This window comes from Brachyistius frenatus, unplaced genomic scaffold (assembly GCF_029030835.1).
Source record: "Brachyistius frenatus isolate BFR_SWC_R1_liver_20210118 unplaced genomic scaffold, ASM2903083v1 Contig_68, whole genome shotgun sequence".
Lineage (NCBI taxonomy): Eukaryota > Metazoa > Chordata > Actinopteri > Embiotocidae > Brachyistius > Brachyistius frenatus.
In genome coordinates, this window is record NW_027210667.1 from 722,254 (window position 1) to 741,577 (window position 19,324).

General features: G+C 38.0%; 1 protein-coding gene across 1 annotated transcript; it reads right to left on the reverse strand.

The window, feature by feature from the left end:
• Positions 1-118: 118 nt before the first annotated feature.
• On the reverse strand, positions 119-19,159 carry LOC138626017 (SR-related and CTD-associated factor 4-like). Its single transcript, XM_069707396.1, has 18 exons — positions 18,963-19,159; positions 17,890-17,973; positions 16,940-16,984; positions 16,684-16,845; positions 16,474-16,591; positions 16,246-16,379; positions 16,012-16,158; positions 15,840-15,913; positions 15,377-15,470; positions 14,999-15,082; positions 14,728-14,807; positions 14,205-14,392; positions 13,218-13,318; positions 13,003-13,116; positions 12,769-12,925; positions 12,573-12,664; positions 1,339-1,477; positions 119-1,166 (listed from the first exon to the last, which is right to left on the reverse strand). Exons 1-18 carry the CDS (start codon positions 18,990-18,992, stop codon positions 733-735), a joined length of 2,277 nt encoding a protein of 758 aa, XP_069563497.1. The 5' UTR covers positions 18,993-19,159; the 3' UTR covers positions 119-732.
• Between the last annotated feature and the right edge of the window lie 165 nt (positions 19,160-19,324).

Below are 19,324 nucleotides of genomic sequence, written 5' to 3' on the forward strand. Positions count from 1 at the left end.
TAATAAAAACTGAACATAAAACCTTTTTTATAAAGAACAATTTATCAACTCAACTCCACTTTCCAAGGGACAGATTATAAAGTCAGTTAGACCAACACAAACAAACCACCTGATGAAATGAGAGTACCTCTTTTTTAATAATCACTGCACATGATCCTACAAGGTGTGACCTTTATGTCCATCAGAGCTTGGCTATGGAAACAGGGTTTACTCTACCCTCTACTGGCAGGACAGAAATCCTCTTCACATGAGGTCCAATTTCTCTGCTGAAAAATTATATCAGTGTGGTAGAAAGGCATCGGACTAAAAACAAAATACCAAAAAAAGGTATTATACATTTCTACAGTCTTCTTCCATACACAAAAACCCTGGAACGGGAATGAGCTCAAAAATACAGAAATGGCCTTTGTTTATACCTGCACCTACAAAGATTACACACTCAAGCATACACAACTTTAAACATACAAAAGAACAGCAACAAGCACGTACAGTATGTACAGCAAAAAGTCTGGTGTGTGGTGAACTTAAAGGAGCATGGACCACACTCAGAACGCAGTGGCTTGTTTTTGGACTCAAAGAAAAAGCTCTGGGGATATAACAAGTCTGAACAGACATTACTGCACCGCCAGTTGTTCAACAGAGTCCTTGTTGAACCAGATGTCCGCATATTTATTAGTGTCAGTCAGAGTGGATCAGCATCCTCCTCGCTCCGGTTCATCATTCAGCTGACCTCTACCACCTCCCTCTCTGGAAGGGTGGGCACCCAAACCCTGGCCTCCCGTTCGGAAAAGGCCTCCCTACCCTGTCATTCATGCCCTCGGGTCCCATGGAAGGATGCCGGTGAAAAGGAGGACAACGAGGAGGGAAGGGAAGGGGCATTCTGAACCTGTCTGTCGGAAACATGGGTCCTACGGGCATCATTTGCGGAGGCATGTGCGGCATGTTCGGAGGTGAGAGGAAAGGCGGTAAATGAGGATTCGGCATGCCAGGAGGAGGCTGCAGAGGTGGCATAACCGGTCTGGGCCCCTGCATGATTGCGGGGCTTGGCAGGGTCATCACCGCTGCCACAGGAGACCCCAGCCGGGTGGCGCTCACAGCATCTGAAGAAGGGCCTTTGTCACCTTTACAATCCCCCGTGGACGCCTCTGGAGGTTTCACACTTGCTGCTGCAAAAGAGGATGTGATCAAGTTTTGTTGATTCCTAGTAATAAAATTAAAGCATCTTGCATGCACACAAAAAAGGGAGTCTAAGGAATCTAAACAGAAGTTATTTCAGATCAATATGACAGCATTATGTTTGAAAACTACAAAGTATTTTATTCTATACAAATGTCCTACCTGCTGCCCGCTTTGCAGGGTCAAACTCGGGGGGGATGAAAGGAGCTCCTCCTGGAGGCACAGATGTAGGAGACAGCATGATCGGGGAAGGAAAAGCAGGTGGACTTCCCATTGGTTCAGTGTGTTGAACTGGTGGGATCTGTAAGACAAATGAACACAATGGCCTCTTTATTAAAAAATAAAGTTAAATGAGCAAGATGGGCTTCTAGAAGTGACCAGAAAGAAGAAACTGTTTTAGCATCTTCAGATTTCATATCATGAGGTCGTAAAGTCTCAATTACATCCCATCTGTATTCGTTTTGTCACACCTGAAAAATAAATTTTGATTCGTGTTGTAGTACAGGATTACTGAAAGTTTTCAATTGTATACAGAAGATAGACGTGACAGTACTTTACTCCAATCTGTCAAATCAAACAAAACAAATACAAACAAACATTGAAACAGATTTTGTTTAAAGTACAGAAGTGTGTGGTAGAGGATGTCCACCGATCAAAAAAGGAGTATGACACACATTTATCTCGCAAAGAGCAGCAGCTGTAAGCGCTGAATGGTAAACTGTCTTTGATCAAATCTGCAGCAATCTTTAATCAGGTGAGTAAACATGACTTTTACATCCAACTTTATTTGATGGGATGAAAATTTAAGATCCGCTGAAATGAATCTCAGTCCAGTTTATACAATTCGGCTTTGTCTGGTTTATATACAAACATACTTTTATAACGTTGACCTTTACATACAACAATGGCGGTGCCATGATATTTTTCTTAAGGGTACTCAATCCTGCAATACAGAACAATTAGGGTATGATGTACTTTATTCACAAAAACACTGTTGATAGTCAGGATGAGAATAAACAGCCCCTTTAATGACGAGGACATTTTCAAACGAATATGAAATGAAGATCCATTCTGAAATAATGCTGTATGAAGGACAAGAAGTTTAAGATCAAGTCTGATATAATAATTTAAAAAAAAGCTGCTTGGACAAATAATGGGCTACATGTGATTGTTTTTTTTACTCACCCCTTATATTCACTGTATTTTTGTTTTGTTTATTTTTTTAGGAGGGGGAGGGGGGGTATTTCTTTCTCTGCAACCCTCCTACCTGGTAAAAGCATCTTTGGAGGAGTTGCAGCTTTCGGGGGTTGTGATTGAACTCTTTAAAATTGTTTTCATCTTGTGCACATCACGGTATGAGCTACCATTGCTTTGTAAACACAACACGCAATTGTGAATGGATGTGAACAAACAAACTTCTGAAAAAGAACAACGACTGTAAACAGCATGCTGCAATGCTGTAACATTAAAGTTAAAAGAGTTTCAACTGGTTGAGATGTTGAAGACTGCTGAGGTAGACACTTGTGCTAAATTATTAAACAAAGGAATTCCAAGAGTGCAAATTACCATGCTGAACAATTCACTAGTTTCCTGTAATACCCCCAAGCAACCAAAATGTTAATTCAAATTGATTGTCCCAATGGGGGGAGGGGGGGAAACCTGAAAGCTGAGTAAAAAGCATGCCACATGAGCACATGCTCAGCAGTGAGTCCCCAGTCTGAGGAGAGCACATTTACAGGATTTGACCTGTGCAAGTAAGTGTTTAAAAACAAGTAAACCAGTTCACGTACTCACATACTACTGACTGAAAAACAAACATGTGTTATTTAACTTTAGTATTTATATGTTCTTTTGTTGATAAAATATACTGACCATCAAACAAATAGAAAAATAAAAACTATGGCACAGTCAGAGGTCAGGGGCTTTCTTTTGCTATATACAGTATCACCAAATGCCATACAAAAACATTTTATAAGCTACACTGCATACATATCACTTACTACTGTTTATGAATAATAAAACTGTATTTGTATATTCATATTGATGAAACTTGTGTTTTATATTGTAAAAACTAAAAAAAAAATTAATCTAGTAAATACTGTACAGTTAGCAAATAATTATATAAATAGTAATTTTCCTCACAGGTGATGTAATGAAAAGTATATCATTTTAAAACACAAGAATAGTTTATGTTCATATAATAGCATCAGACATATATTACCACTAATAATAATATAATCTTCAAATGACAGTAACAGGTTATCCTGTAGTTGGTTTTTCAAAGTCTGTAATAATGACAGCTAGTGATGACTTTGCATTGAAATTGAATAAAACATTTAAAATATTGAATAAATCAAGTTCTATTGTTAAAGGGAGGATACAGTATCCAACGTAAAACACATACATATGTGCCGTACTTGTTACTGCATGACTGCACTCTCTCAGGTAACTGTTTGATAAGAATCTGTGAGACACATAATAATTAAACCTTAATGTAAGCTTTTTGACTCTATACTTTGAAATCAATTCCTCATATTTTATTTATTTTTGCCCCTGATGGTAAAAATCTGTCATGTCAACCTACAATTCAAAATTCGAACAAATTATGATTCTCCCCATGAATACATGATAGCTGATGGCCACCGAGTCGCTGAACATCAAGTTAAAACTCAGCCTACCAGATGCTGTAGGTCATCACCTCAAGATCCTGCCCTGGCATTTTCTCTTTAGCTGGCTGGAGGCACACAGACTACAGAGCAAATATGGTTGCTCATACAGAATACTAAATACTGCTATCCTTCCTGTGTGACCTCCCATTGAAAAATATCAGGACAAAAAATGCATACAAATATCTATATTAATTCATCTGTCCAAAAATGAACAGCAACAACATTTGTCTAATGTTTGCAAGTCAAATCACTCTTCCTTCCCTTAGGTTGAAACCATTGGCTACATTTAATTGTTTAATGGATTAAAATGTTAAAAAAAATAAAATAAAATAACATCTCTGCAAAAATTATCTCAGCAGCTCTGCCCGAGTGAAAAATAAATCATTTATCAAGCACCAAATGATTTTCATAATGCCGTTCCTCTCGAAAGGTTTTCCTTACAATATCAAAAACCAGTGTCGGAGATAACATCTGGAAACAACCACATGAATCCTGTATTTAGAACAGTTTTTGTAATGTTTGGTAGGAATGAATTTTCATAATGACTATTTTCAATCAACTCAATACTCTGAGAAAAAAAAAATTAGAAGACTGAAACTCTCAAGAAAAAGAAATTCGTAAATATTATTGCGCCTAAACTTTGACTCCTAAACGGGAGGTTTTCTGCGAAGGTGTCTCCTGCCTGCATTAAATGCCATATGTAGACACAACAAATTCTATGTTGCAAATTTAAAAGCTATATTTGAATGAATTGAAGTAGTTTCAAATTTATTTGTTTGCATTCCTGAATATGAAGGTCACACAAATGGATACCTTAATTGCTTTTTTTTTTTTTTACCAACAGAAATATAATAATTCAAATCAATAAAAAAAAAAATATATATATATATATATATATATATATAACACTAATTTAAAAGAAGATGCTATGAGGGAAAGTAAAATGTTCTACATATAATAGTGGAAAGATTTAAAAAAAAAAAAAAAAAAGCCAAACAGGCACGTACAGACATATGCTGTGTTGCAGGAGAGAGTTTTAGCATTTTCAGTTATTCATTTTCCTTCTAGAAATAGCACCTAGTGGCCATCAGAAGAACTGCAGTCAATGTTTGGCCTTGGCAGTTATTGCGTGAACCATCAGGAAACAAACTCAGGTCAGTAAATACAACTAATAGCTAAGGGTTTGCAAATTTAGTCAAGGAAAAAGGCAGCTTTGTTTTCTTGCTTATATAATAGTAATAATAATAATATTAATAACAACAATGTCAAACAGTTATTAACTTTTAACACTCATACTCTTCAACGCAATCAATTGGTTTTCATACTGCCAACTTGTCTATCTTTAATGCCTGATTTGTGCTGCATAGTGGTTTAAAGATGTCTGCCACAGTGCCAGTTCAGATACTGCCATTAGGGGGCACCAAAGTTGGACATTTTCTAATTCTACACACAGGGGCTTTAAACGGTTAGTTTGATTGTTTGGTTGTATGAGGTAACTATAGTCAGCAAGTCTCTGGTTTGTAGAAGCAGACGGTTGTAACTGCACTCAAGGTAGAAGGAATGCACAGTTCTCCATCATAAAGCGCCGTCTGACAGCAAGGTGAAGCCGTGAAAAATCCTCCATCAACGTGCAGAAAATATGAACAAATGTCCCGAGTAATTCACCCTCTTTAACAGCAGGTTGACGTAAATGTATTAGAAGCAGGATGGTAGGGGGTCGTGTGTGTTCTGGTTGTGCCGGTTCTACTGGTGAACCGGCACACAATTTTGTTTTGATGATGAGGAGAAGTGGAAATTTTGCAAAGTTCCTGCAAGCTCCTGCAAATAATGCAGAGATGAATTTACTTTGTGTGTTTGCAAAGATTGTGATTTAGTGGCGTAACTAAGTACCTCGTACAACCATTTTAAACACAATGAACTGTCCCTTTAAATTGCCTACTTGGCACATGACTGAAACTAACCTTGTTTGAAGGGATGAAGCGCTTATGACAGACTGGGTGGATTTTTCAAGTCTTGTCATTGTTTTTCTGCCGTTCCCTAAAGCAATGAATGACTAAAGCTTGAAGGATACAATTCAGTTTTTGCCAAAAAACAAAGACACTAAATAATTACAAACAGTGATCTGAAAGTATTGGAATATAAACTATAATCTAAATACCTGCAGCAATTAAGTCTAACAATGAGGGAACACAATGATCACACAATAGATCATAAATCTAACCCTCTATCTCTCTCTCTCTATGGGCACACGTTCTCATGCTGTTTAATACTACTATAAAGATCCAACAGAGGCAGAAAAAGCAGTTCACAAGTCAAACAGCCTTGATGCAACATAAGGGTCTTCTCTTACCCTGGTGTGTCATTCCATCAGCAGAAAACAGAGGATAACAGCTGCATCATTTTCCTGCAGGTTAAATCCACAGAGGAAAACCCCACGAGGCAGAGCTTTGATCAGGACTCTGATCCTTGATGGGTATCATCTCAGTGCTTTCTCTCTAAACACTTACTTTGTTTTTTGTATACGCCTCCTACTTACGAGGCACGAGAAAAGTTAGTTATGGAGGTAGCTCTGCAATAAACTGCATTCAAGAACTAATTGCTTGAGATTATTCATGCGTAAAAAAATATATTTTTTTAAAATACGATTTTATTGTAAAAGAGCTGTTCATCACCTTTCAGCCTTCCCTGATAGCATAATCCATGAGGCGGATCCAAAAATCCAAAGATTCGTTTTATTACACTCACCTTTGTGAGGCCTCGTGTGAGTCTGATGTTCTCCACACATGGATCTAGACCACAGTTGTACTACTTGATGTAACGGAAGAATCCACCCACTCCTTGAAATGTCACCTCATTTGAAAATGACTGAAAGAAGAACACTGCTCAGATTTGACATTATAATCCATGTGACTGACCACTGACGACCTGAGCCTAATCAGTGCTTGTGAGAATGCTCTAAAGGGCCGATGTAAGACCAGTGATGAAAAGATAAAATAAACTACAATCAAGGATGACATGACACCATCGCACTCAGAAACTCCCACAATTCCAATTCCCTCTCCTGTCTCTATAGCTCACATTCACAACCACAGTATTTCTATTTTAAGCATACAAAAATGAGAAAACCTAAATCCACATAACTTAATGTGAGTTTACTATATTAAGAATGGCATTAGTTTAGCTATATTTTAAATCTAAATGCAATTTGTAAACATTCAGAAAATGTTGAATTTTTTATTTATTAGTCACAATTAAAACACTTAACTGAGTCACATCCAACTAAGACAAAATGGGCTCAGACTGACCTTGCAATTTCTATTAATCCTATAGCTCTTGGGTAGAAACATCATAAATATAATTTAGTTTTTATGTAAAATTCACTTCACTTTTATAAAATACATGACAAGTGGATTGCCTATGTCTTAAAACAAGTGCTTAATAAAAAAAAAAGAATATTTAATATAACATAAAAAGTGAAAATTGCAAGTCTGTATGCCACATTTTGAAAAAGATTTTACAAGGTGACCATAGAAGCTAGAGCTGATAGAGGCACAAAGGATTTTGTGACATTTTCAGTTGAGTTATTTAGGACTTGTGACGTGGAATAATTTCCCATCATTTAAATGCCTCTGTACCAGAGGAAGAGCCCTTCTCTTCTCACATGGAAGAAAGAAAAACATTTTAAAAACGAGCGTTCTACAGTGTTGCAAGTCCTTGTGAAACTGAAATATGTGGATGTTCTGGACTCACCACCTGGACTTGAAAGATGAGTCGGTATTTTTCACACCGTGTGCTTATTTGTCCATGGAAATTGATAAATATGCTCCGAAACATGGACACCAGGATTCAAACATTTTCACATACATGGAAAAAGTTGCTAAACATTTTTTGACTTTCAAATGAAATGCTGAGCTAATAAAAAAATTCATGCGCTTAGCTTTAACATCAGGGCCAATTATCTTCAAACATTAGTGACAGTGATGTTTGGCATCAAACACAAGATTAGGTGAAAGTTACATGCACTTTGCAAGGTAAGAGATTGTCCATGTGGCGTCGTGGTGAGGAGCAGATTCTTGGTATGTTAATCTACGGAAATGTTTACAAAGCTCAGACCTGACAAATGTGTCAACGGTGAAACTGACCTCCTGAAGAGGGTCCAGGAAGTACTTCTGAGAAGGGTTTTGTTTTTTTCCTCATAAAAAAAATAATAACCCGGTTAGTGTTGTTGGCACGAGTCCCAACAAACCTACTTTGTTGATCATGGTCTGAACACCTCAGTTCAACTGCATCTTTAGGTGCATAATTTCTACTACCTGGCACTGCTTTAGCCTGGTGTGTCTTCCTTGCCACTGTTTGTTCCTCGACCACTTCTCTCCTCCTCTCTGCTGCTGCTCTTGAAGACGGCTGAGTGTGAAACTCCCCACAGTTAGAGCAACATACACTCACCACACCACATCAGCTGGCGAGTCATTCGATGCCCGTGCCACACACAAGACATGCCCCACGGACAGACAAGCCTGTCGAAGTAAAATATTTGGGATGTGCTAATCCCAGAAGCAAATTTCACGAAACAGCAGCTTTCGGACAGCTGACGTGTATCGGTGTTAAATTGGTGATTTCAGAGACAATAAAGGTGGTACAGTTCAAAGTGTCTGATGATTCTCAATAATTCAGGTCACGGTAAGTCTAAGTTGTATCCAAAGACAACTAGACTTTCTTGAAGGCATTTCGCTTTGCGTCCGAGACGCTTAACGAGTTCTAAATTCCGTTCAGAACTGACCTGAGTGGTACAACTCAAAGTAATAATCTCCAGAGATTTTCTTTTGAATAAGAATCTGCTGAGTTACTGTTGCAATATTTTGAAATAAACGAGGTCGGTGTCGGGGGCGAAACTGCCAGAAAAACTCACGAGCAGCGTACAGCTAGTGATGCGTTTTCCATCACAGCAGCTGCTGTTCTGCCAAACTGGGTCGGCAGAGCTGACGCAACACGCACCGAGTGAGACTGACGTCGTAAAGGCGACACGATTTGGATCTCTCGAAGCGCAGTTGCAATTACAGCTCATTGCCGTAGTTACCATCAAAGAGATTTTTCCCTTCAGACTAAGGAGGCAGACAAATGCATTTTTTTTGGTCAATTTTTGTTATATTGCCTGGAATCAGATGGAAATTTATAAAAACCAACTGAGATTTCACTACCAACAATTTACAACTTAAAATTTTCCAAGGTTTCCAATCCTGACAAATCTAATGACTGGACAGAAAAGCAGCTCTCTGAAGGGCAATAACATCTAATAGAAAAACTTTCACACCAATATCAAGAAGAGTGGATTAATCACATCCTTCTTGAAAGACATTTCCTGAAAGTACTTAAATATATGATATATATATTATAATGTGTATGGGTAATCTTTCCTCCTTCAAGGTCCATTTTATATTTAATGGTCCAAAAGTGGCCATAAGATGGATTGCCAGATGGAAATGAGAGTTCAGTGTTCAAATTATTGCAAATGTTTGAAAGGCTGCGAGGCTGATCTGTTCGATGATTACAGAAAGAATAGCCTAAGAGTCAGAGAAAAACATGAAAAATTGTTAATTCAGTCACAAATTTGCAACAACAGGGTTGTGGGAATCAAGTAAGTGTAGAAAGGGATATCAGGGATTCGTTTGTTCCAAATTAACAAGAAAATAAATGAGTGGTTTGAGTAGTTTTGTTGTCGGTTAAGGTTGACGAGTTTTTCCACTATTAATTCGATCAGTGATGAACATCAAGTTCCATGTCCAGTGATGAGAAACAGATAACTGCAACGCCGAAACCTTTTGTATGATCTGCAGTGTATGGGCAATTAGTATAAAACATCCTAAAACTTCGGATTTTCCTCCTGCAAAAACATTCTCAGAGGACGCACATTTGCCTTCATTGTAAGCTGCCATTCACTTCGTGAACAAGGATCTAAAGCTGATTTTTTTTTTTTTAATTTTATTTCTAAAGTCCTAAATTCAAACAGCATGTCTCCTGTCCAAAATTCATCAACAATTGGCTGGTTTTGCTAACGTTGCCGTCGGCTTACCTTGTCTCCCACTTTGACTCTCTTCTTCACAAACGGACCTTTAGGTCCCATCAGCAGCCAACAGTCTCATACACTTGACTTTGAAACATGTGAGCAACTTCTTTCAAGTGAGATGCTCAGTTTCAGTCCTGGTAAGTATGGTAGTTTGCACACAGTCCACTTTATTTAGGCTACTTTGTTGACCATCAACTGGGCTCCCCTCAGTCATGGGAAGAATTACATTTTATTTTAAATCTAAACAAAAAATGCTGATTAAAACTCGGATTTTGACTTGACTGGATTATCATCTTATGTCATAAATACTACTTTTTACATTTACTTTGTTGTTTTAATTTATTTATTTCATGCGCACTATTAGTATGTTTATTCATGAGTTTAAAGTTCCTCTCCTGGCAATAATTACACTTACAACGTCATCTCTGCTCATCAAAATTATATTGTTTCCGCGGGAAAAAACATGCCCTGAAGTGGCTTAGATGCATGTCCACATCTTCGCCTTCTTTCAGTACAAGCAGATCTATGGTTATGTAAATCGCACCCACCTCGATCTCCACACCCCTTTACCGCTGCAAGCCAGATGATGCTGGAAAGCCCCATTCTACGAGTTAATGGAACCGGTTCTTTAGGTATGTGGCTTTAAACCGTGGCTACCTGAATCCATGTTTTTGAGACTTTCAGACTGTCACTGCAGTTGCAAACTGGAAATGCATCAGCCATGGTGTCGACTGCTTATTTCACTCGTACTAGTAATAAAGTATATGGAAAAACACCACAAGTGTAAAATCTTGATTTTACTGAAGCGGGTCCCACCCATTCATACCCCATTGCAACCCAATTATTCAACCATTTCTATATTTGGGTTGTCATTCAACTACTGGTGAATGGTTAGAAACTGTCTTTTGGAATTAGATGTGTAAATATGCCAAACTCTCACATTCTGGAAAACATAGCTTAGTTACTGAAAATAAAGAAAGGATAACAAAAATGCTTCCCTCTGCACATACCACAGTAATTAAACGTTTTTGTAATGCCCACTTTATTTGAATAAGTTAAATGACACAGTACAAGGTGACTGAGTGAAGATGCAAATATTTTGCAAAAAAGAAGAAAGAAATGGATGAATAAGCACGGTTAAGTGTAATATCTCCCAGCAGAGGAGCTTATCTGAATTATGGCGAAGTGAATAAAGATCACCAAATTAGATTTGATTGGTCATTTGGTGACCCTGAAAAAAAAAAATACCGGTATGATGCATAGAAAGACATAAGTAACGTGCAGAAATACTCTTAAGAGAGTAGATAATCTGATATTCATCAAAGACAGAAACATGAGAATTTCTTGTTGCATAAAACAGTTTAATTCGTCACTTCAAAATGCTATCAAAAACAAGGCTTGGCCTGCAGTGATATTATGCAATCATTGCAGCCTGTCTGACCCCTTTGAGACTCAGTTCTCAACACCAAATCAAGACTGCACAACAAACAGAACTCCCTTCGAAGCCCCCAAATGCAATTGGAAAGGTAAGATGATCAAAGCAGGATTTTTTTTTTTTTTTTTAATCTAAGCATATAAAGTGACAACTTTTAAGCATTTATTAGGCATTTGTCAACAGCGTTGGGTGGAAAAATTAATACACTGCTATCTGCATCAGGCTGAGTTTAATGAATTTATATCATAACATAAATTCAAGATTTCTTCATCTCGCAACACTATCACACTATTAAATGTGCTTGGCTTAGCACAGATTATCATTGGTAACTTTTCCATTCAAAAGATCTATTGACCTCAGTCATAATTGTATTGTGAAATTTTGAGAAACGGAACTCTAAAAGCCACAAGTATTTGCAAATATACATAAACCCACAAATACCAGCTAACAGGTAAATGTGCGCTTTTCTGGAAACCAAGATCAGCTGGCTGTTAGGGTACATGTTAACCTACTATGCACCAGACCAGGTAGTGCAAATCTCTTACAGTAAAAATAAGAATGTCACTAGTAATACTGAGATCAGTACTAAAAACCAAGCCAGCAGGTATAGCATCACGACTAAGCCTTCACCTTTCTACAAGAGCAAAGTGTGCTATAACAATCAAAGGTTTTTTTGTATTATTCAACCAGACTTTGTCAAGGATTCTCTTACCCTGACACCATGTTTACACCATAGCTGAAACACGTAATCTTCTGCTTTGACTGACATGGCCCCAGCAGCATTGTTTGAACTGTCTGTTAGATTAACCATCGCCGGGACCTTTCACTAGCAATGTTAAGTTAAGTACGAAAGTAAAACAGTCATTTTACTGTTGACTGAAAGTAGCTTTCAAGTGTGCTACTTAACAATTCTAAAAGGCATTTAGCAAATTAGAACAAGATATTGTTGATGAGAAAAGTCCTCATAAAAGCTTTCTGTTGCCAAGCAAACCATGGACAGATGGCATATTTGATTTGGAATATTTTGTCTTTATATTTGAGAACTGTTATCATTTTTGAACTTTAAGTCAATTGACTTTTGAAAAGAGGATGAGACAGTAATTCAGATAGGCTCCACTACTAGTTAATTTTGTGATTGTGAAGTAATTTTTCTTCAAAGCCATTAAACCAACAAAGTACGCATACTCGTAGTATTAAAAAGGTGTTTAAGGACTTGTGTTAACATTACCTGAATGTGAGCAGCGACGGTCCCATCTGGTACACTTTCCAACGCTCCATTTACAGCTGCCTTGTTGTTGAGGTCCTTTCCATTATTCCACTCTGTACACAATGACAAATACAATGGCAACATCAGGAAAAAAATGGTTCTTTTATCCTACGGCAGGTGAATTATGCCCATTTTAAAGCAATAGCAAGGTGTTTACCTGGATTTAGTGTCTCTGCATCCAGCATACCCCCTTCCCGATAGCTCTCCAACTCCTCAACTCTGACTTTGTTCCATGGAATGTATGTAACGCCCCGCTCCACATCCCAGAACTTTTTGTGCGCTGATTTTATACCTTTGTTCAAAGCCCAAGCAATCTAGAAAAAGAAATACATTAAGTATAGTCATCAAAGCATAAAATAACTGGAAGCAATCTGCAAAAGAGAATATGTACCTTCACTGGCTTCTGATTGACTTTGTATGACCCTTTACTTAGTCTGTTCAAGGCTGTATAAGCATCCTGCCTGTGAACCATAGCAATGTAGGCACAACCCCTCGGAGGAATCATCTGGACACAAAGAACAAAAGGAAATAGTGAAATACAGGATAACATTAGTTTTAGATCATAGAGGCTCACAAATATCTCTGACATGAACTGTCAAGACTTACATTGATGGAGTCAATCTGGCCAAACTCTTCCAAAAGACACATCACATCAGACTGCTGAGTTTTCTTGTCTAGTTGTCCAACCCAAAGTGTAGTACTACAAACTAGAAGAAAAAAAAAGAGAGATTAAAAACACACTGGAAGTTGAATGAACTTAAGGTTGTTTTCTGCTTTACATTTTACAGGAGTATTTTATGGGTATATGTTGGGGTGGAATTTTGTACTATTTTACAAACTTAAGACTTCTGAATATTAACTCAAGACAAACTTCCAAATATATTTTATGCAAAACGAGAACAATGGATGTGAATGTACTCCAGGACTTCCCGCAGGCAGCTGACGCCATGTGCATGTGATTCTATACAGTCTACAGTCAGGGCTGTTTGTATGTGGACACGTTCCACACGTCAACTCCAAAACAGGATCGACGTACAGACAGCAAGAAGAGGAGGTCCTTTGTTGATCTTTTGTTTGTCAATTGTGTGCTAATGCTTTAAAAAAAAAAAAAAAAGAATAGAATGGGGTAGGGTCCACGCGTACAGTGAACAAATGAGTGTCCAGTTTAAATTTCAGGGGCATGCAGAGCCAGCAAGCATTATGCGTGCTGATACACGAGGAATACAAATCCATTAAATAATCCACTTTCACACAAAATGCATGTTGAGTTCAACCAAATCAAGTGGAAGTCATTTGCAGACATTACTTTTGGTTCTGCTATTTTCATCGAGAACTTATCTGAAGAGACTAAACTTGTATTTACCCAAAGATTTGTTTTCATTAAACTAACTGATAATGACAACTATACAGTACATGAAAGAAAATGCAGCTTCAAAATATTATAATTATTCATTTTTAAAATCGAAACGGTTCCTTTCTAGAGCTAAACTAGGTAGATCTGTAGCCACAGGTAGCATGTAGTGGTGATTTCTGCACTTCTGTGTGCGGTATCATTCGTGACATTCACAGGTTTGTTTCAGTCAAAGCACATACCACTGAGTGTCTGGCTTTTCATGGTGGGGAGACCTTTCTGCCGGCGCTCTCGGTCCCGCTCTCTTTCAATCCTCTCCTGAGAACGAGAGCGAGATCTCCAGCGCTGTTCTCTGGAGCGAGAATGAGAGCGGCGATGCCTTGACCTTTTGGAGCGAGATGAAGATCTTGATCTTCTTTTTCTAGGAGATCTGAAATACAAAGGATTGATGCGGATGAACATGAAGTCAACAAATACTGTTAGTCCCCAGAGGAACATTACCCTTTTTCACAATTAAGATGTGCGGGAAATGACAACATGATCAAAGAGTTCTAGGAGTTCACCTTTTTCTGATGCCTAATCCTAAAGGATGCCCTGACTACTGCAGCAGATTATCAAATAACTTGCTTGTCCACTGTAACATTGGAAATTGTTACAAACGCTCTGGTAATTCTAACATATATCCCAATGAAAATTTGACAAACACAACCAACAACAGTTTAAAAAAACAACTGTAAAGTTATCTGTGATGAACACAGGTCTTACCTGGAGCCAGATCTGGATCTCCTGCCATGGCCTCTGTGTCTGCCCTCTCGCCTTGAAGAGGAGTCTTCTCTGGAGTTTCCCTAGAAGACAGTAAATATATGATCATTTTTTCATTATTGTGCCCAAATTAAAAAGCAGATGGTTTCATGTTATAGTGTAAAGAGTTTACAGCACTGGTCAAACATGGAATTAGGTCTAATTGCTTCAAATGTAATAATCTAATAAAAGATTAAAACCAAAAAAATGATGATATTTGAACATTAATGCTTACTTGTGATTGAGAGTAAGTCTCATTTATGGATTGGAATCCGTCTGGTATCATAGGATGTTCACCATGTCTCATTACTCCACCGTGCTGAAGGATGACAGAGAGAAAGCCAAAGGGAAAATTACAAAAAAAAATAAGACGATTTTAAACTAAGGGTGGCAGCTCCGCAAAGTTGCTTCTTCACAAAAATCGACATATAAATCTTTTAAGCATACAGCATTGCAAGAATAACTTTGGCCCGACCCCTCAGAGGACAAAGTCTAAAAACAACAACTTCACTTTCTTGCAACAAACTAAGAACAGCATGCTGGTAGTATAATAAAAAATATGCTATATTTAATAGTTAATAGAGTGCTTAAATGATGCAGTTTTAACCGATACCTTTATATCCGCAGTTTGTCCTATCGTGTGCAGATGAACATCAGTGTTGGGAATCTGACCGAGTAGCTGGTTAAACACATTTTCAGGATTGCCTCTGTCATGAGAAAACACACACAGGGTATTACAAACTCAATAAGTACAACACATTCAAATCAAATAACAACAATTTCTGGCAGGTGTTTCACTGCAGACATTTTGACATGACATATTATTTTAACTACATTCAGATGTCGTCAAAATAACACTACAAACATCTGCATTGATTTGGGAATTTTAACCTTTAGGTTGTTTGCTGTAGTTCAAGTGGAAACTCAAATGAATGCTGTTAAAGGTAAAATACCTACAATGCTTTGATATATGCAACATGCCTAGTTCAGACTATATAATTATGTACTTTTGTCCTTGCACTTTCATACAAAACATACACACATGTATCAGCGTAACTACATTTTCCAAGACTTACTGTGACTGAACGTTGCCCTCTGTAGCCATTATATCCTCAGGTTCGTCATCATAGTCAAATCGGTCAAGGAGTTTCTGAAGAAATAAGTATATATACACAGTTGGTCAAATGAAACAAATAAATTGTATATAATCACAACAAGTTATTTTGGGTCACTGTGATATGCTATTACCTCAGCCAAAGAGCTTTTCTTTTCAGTGTGTGTACTGTATGGGTTGAGCTGGGCCACTGGCATCTGGGGTGGGTTTGGTATGTTGTTTGTAGTGGTGGCTGCCAGGGTCTTCTCTGCCTGCTGGAAGTTCTGAAGCATCCTTTGCAACTGGAAGAGGGAGAACAAGTTGCCATTGAAAAAAATAATACAACATGAGTAGAAGTGCTGGAGTACTAAAACCAAGTTATTGCTTACCTCCTGACCATGGGAGGACTGAAACAGCTGTGCCACAGCAGCTAAGGCATCAGGAGTGGGTAGCTGGGGCACAGTAGGCCCAGCTGAGGCATTACTGACAGGAGGTTGTGTCCCTGGTTGGGGGTCAGCAGGAACTGTTCAAAAACAAAGGTGTGTTTTTTCAGGTAATGAACAGGTGCATTGTTATAAACATAGCAATGTTGAGGAGAACTGCATGCATTTCACTACCTTCCACTGCAGCAGGAGGTACAAAGATGCCATTGGCCATATCCATCAGAGGCTGAATGATGTCCATGTCAAACACACCATTCTTCTGCCACAGGTTTAGGACACGGACAATTTTATTCTGATAAAGGAAAATAAAACAATCCCATCCATAAGATGTTTTAGTCATTCATTATAATTATATAAAGCACTAAAATCACAAGCATTAAGTACCTTATCATCCTCTGGGCAGCGGTAAAGGTTTTGGAAGGTATCTGTGAAGTTCTTCAAGAATCTGGGTCCAAAGACATCCTTGTCAACACCAAACTGATGGCGTGATTGTCGAACAATGGAATCAACCACATATAAACCAGGAACTTTTAATTCTGGCTTGCACTGAAACAAACAAACAAAAGTGACGGCCATTTATTCCTATTGGCTCATGACAAAATGTATTTGTAAAATACACTGTGAGCTCTATTTTACATACCCTCTTGATGAACTTTTCAACAATCTGGACAACATGTTTGTAAAGCTGATGAAAGACAAAAATGAGCATCAGTCACAACATACCGGACAATACTTTAAACAGGCAGGATATAACCAAAACACAAGAACAGCAGTTCATCACTTATGATGATAAAATTCTCATTCACTACATGGTTTCTAAAATTCTGTTAAAAAAAAGGCACCACTCGTTCATTTTTGCGTGATGAAAGAATTAATAAAATAATACAGAAGACAAATAGTGACAATTCTATTTTTTCAGTTATGTAAATGAAAGACGATTACATAATCCATAGTGGCTCAAATCACAAGTCCCAATACCTTGGGTATAATGTTTGTGTGGACAAGTGTAGGACATCTCCATTCACATTAGTGACCTCTTTGTAACCCTCCAGACTGTGACCATCACCTCAGACAACAAATTTGCGACTACTAAAACTAATGTGAACTTTAAGAGTTTTTAAAAAGAGAGTCAGATGGTTTTGACAGTGGTGAAATGGGTCAGCTGGCTGAATATTGAATTAGAGGAGCAGGTAAAAATAAATAAATATCAATTTCACAAGAAACATTTCTTGCATTCCAGTTGAAAGTTGTTGTCACGAGATATTTAAAGCTTCCATATATTTTACAATTGAATGAAGAAATAGGTAGATATTTTATTGTGTTTTTATTTTGTAATACTTGTTGCCAAGTCATTTTCTTTTATTGTACTTGTACAGCGACCGCAATACATTTTGTCAAACACCAAGCTTGGTATAAATTTTGTTCATGAATGAGAACCACTTTGTACCATCAAAACCATTTCGCTTGTGCTGCCAACGTTTCCGCCACCAGTGCCACATAAATTGAGGTTGGGAGTCGATGTGCTCCAAAATTAAGAAATCCAAGTCTGTAGAGTTCTTTAAATAATAATACAATTTACATTTACTTTACCTTGATAGCTTTGATGGCTGATTTGGTTACAGACATCATTTTAGCACGGGATATTGGAGGCTTCATGTCAATCATGGAGAACAACTGATGGATTAAAAAAATAATAATAATGATATCAGTTAATTTTAAAAGAAAAATCAGTATATATATCTACATTGTAAACATGCAGTACCCTGCTTTATATTAAAAGCGTCACCGTAGACGTGACTAAACTACAGCACTACACATCCCCCCCCCCAAAAAAAATACTCACAAACACAAAAATCATATACAGTACAAGAAAACAAGAGACTTTTGTGATGAAGCACGACATGTACTGTTTTTATATAAACCTACACATCCACACTACCTGACACGGGGGGGGGGTAAGTAAACTGGATTTGTATGTGCAACAGATTCAAAACATCTTCTCTGGAAACAACACAGCTGGGAGGTAAAGTGAATATCAGATCATGTTGAATGAATAACCTAACGCTCACCCACTATACATAAAGAGGCAAGCGAGCCAGTTTTGCCCCCTTTTGCAGTAGCTTGGATCTCAAAATACACAACAATGAAGAAGAAGATATAACAACGACGTAACTATAAGATATAACAAAGTCCACATGTGTTGATTTACTCGTGACCAGACGGTGGCCACGCACACACACACACACACACACACACACACGGAAAACACAGCAATGCAGCCCCATATCATCAGGTGTTGACGGTTTTTACCGGGTGAAGGAAGCATCGACGCTGCGGCATTAAATGAATAATTAAACAGGCTGTTTGCTGACATCAAGAGGCCGAGCAGGATTAACGACTTGACGCTGAAGGCTGAGCGAGTCGCATTAGGCCGTAATTACGTTTGAACGGGGGACACGTTCAAACGAAACTTCAAACGTTTCCCCCCCCTCCCCCCACCCTCAAAACAAGTCAAACCGGGTGTTCGTGTTGGAAATAAATACTGTTAGCTGTCAAATAAAGTCAACTAACTTTAGAAAGAAGAAAGAAAAAAAAGGAGGTAACGTTTGGTTAGCATCGACGTTAGCGTTAGCTCTGGGAAGTGAAACACGAGTAAACTTTACCTCCATGTTGAACGCGTTCACTGCATCCATGTCGGTTTGTTCTGCTGGAAACCGACTGACTGGGCTGTATATTTTGTCTCTCTACCGAATCCTAACCATGTGCGGTTATATCGCTGACAACATAATAACTTGTCACGTCGAAAGGTAGTATGTTTGCTCAGCTAATACTTGCTACGAGCTTCACGGTCCCACCCTAAGAGCCGACGTCAACGCATGACGTCACGAACTGGTGATGCCTTCACGGTTATCGGAAAGTTTTTCCTTTCCTTTCTTTTTTTTTTTTTAAATATAATTCACTTGCATTTTTGAAAGTTACCAATTACACATAACCCCATTCAGTTAACTGTAAAGAATCATAAACT

Bases quoted from the DNA above. Each gene is read 5' to 3' on its own strand.
- LOC138626017 (XM_069707396.1), bottom strand. From the start codon at position 18,992: ATGGATGCAGTGAACGCGTTCAACATGGAG. The intron at 15,083-15,376 runs GTATCGGTTAAA...GTCATCCTTCAG, and splicing joins GACAAACTGCGGATATAAAG to CACGGTGGAGTAATGAGACA. The intron at 14,393-14,727 runs GTAAGACCTGTG...TTTGTATTTCAG, and splicing joins AGATCCAGATCTGGCTCCAG to ATCTCCTAGAAAAAGAAGAT.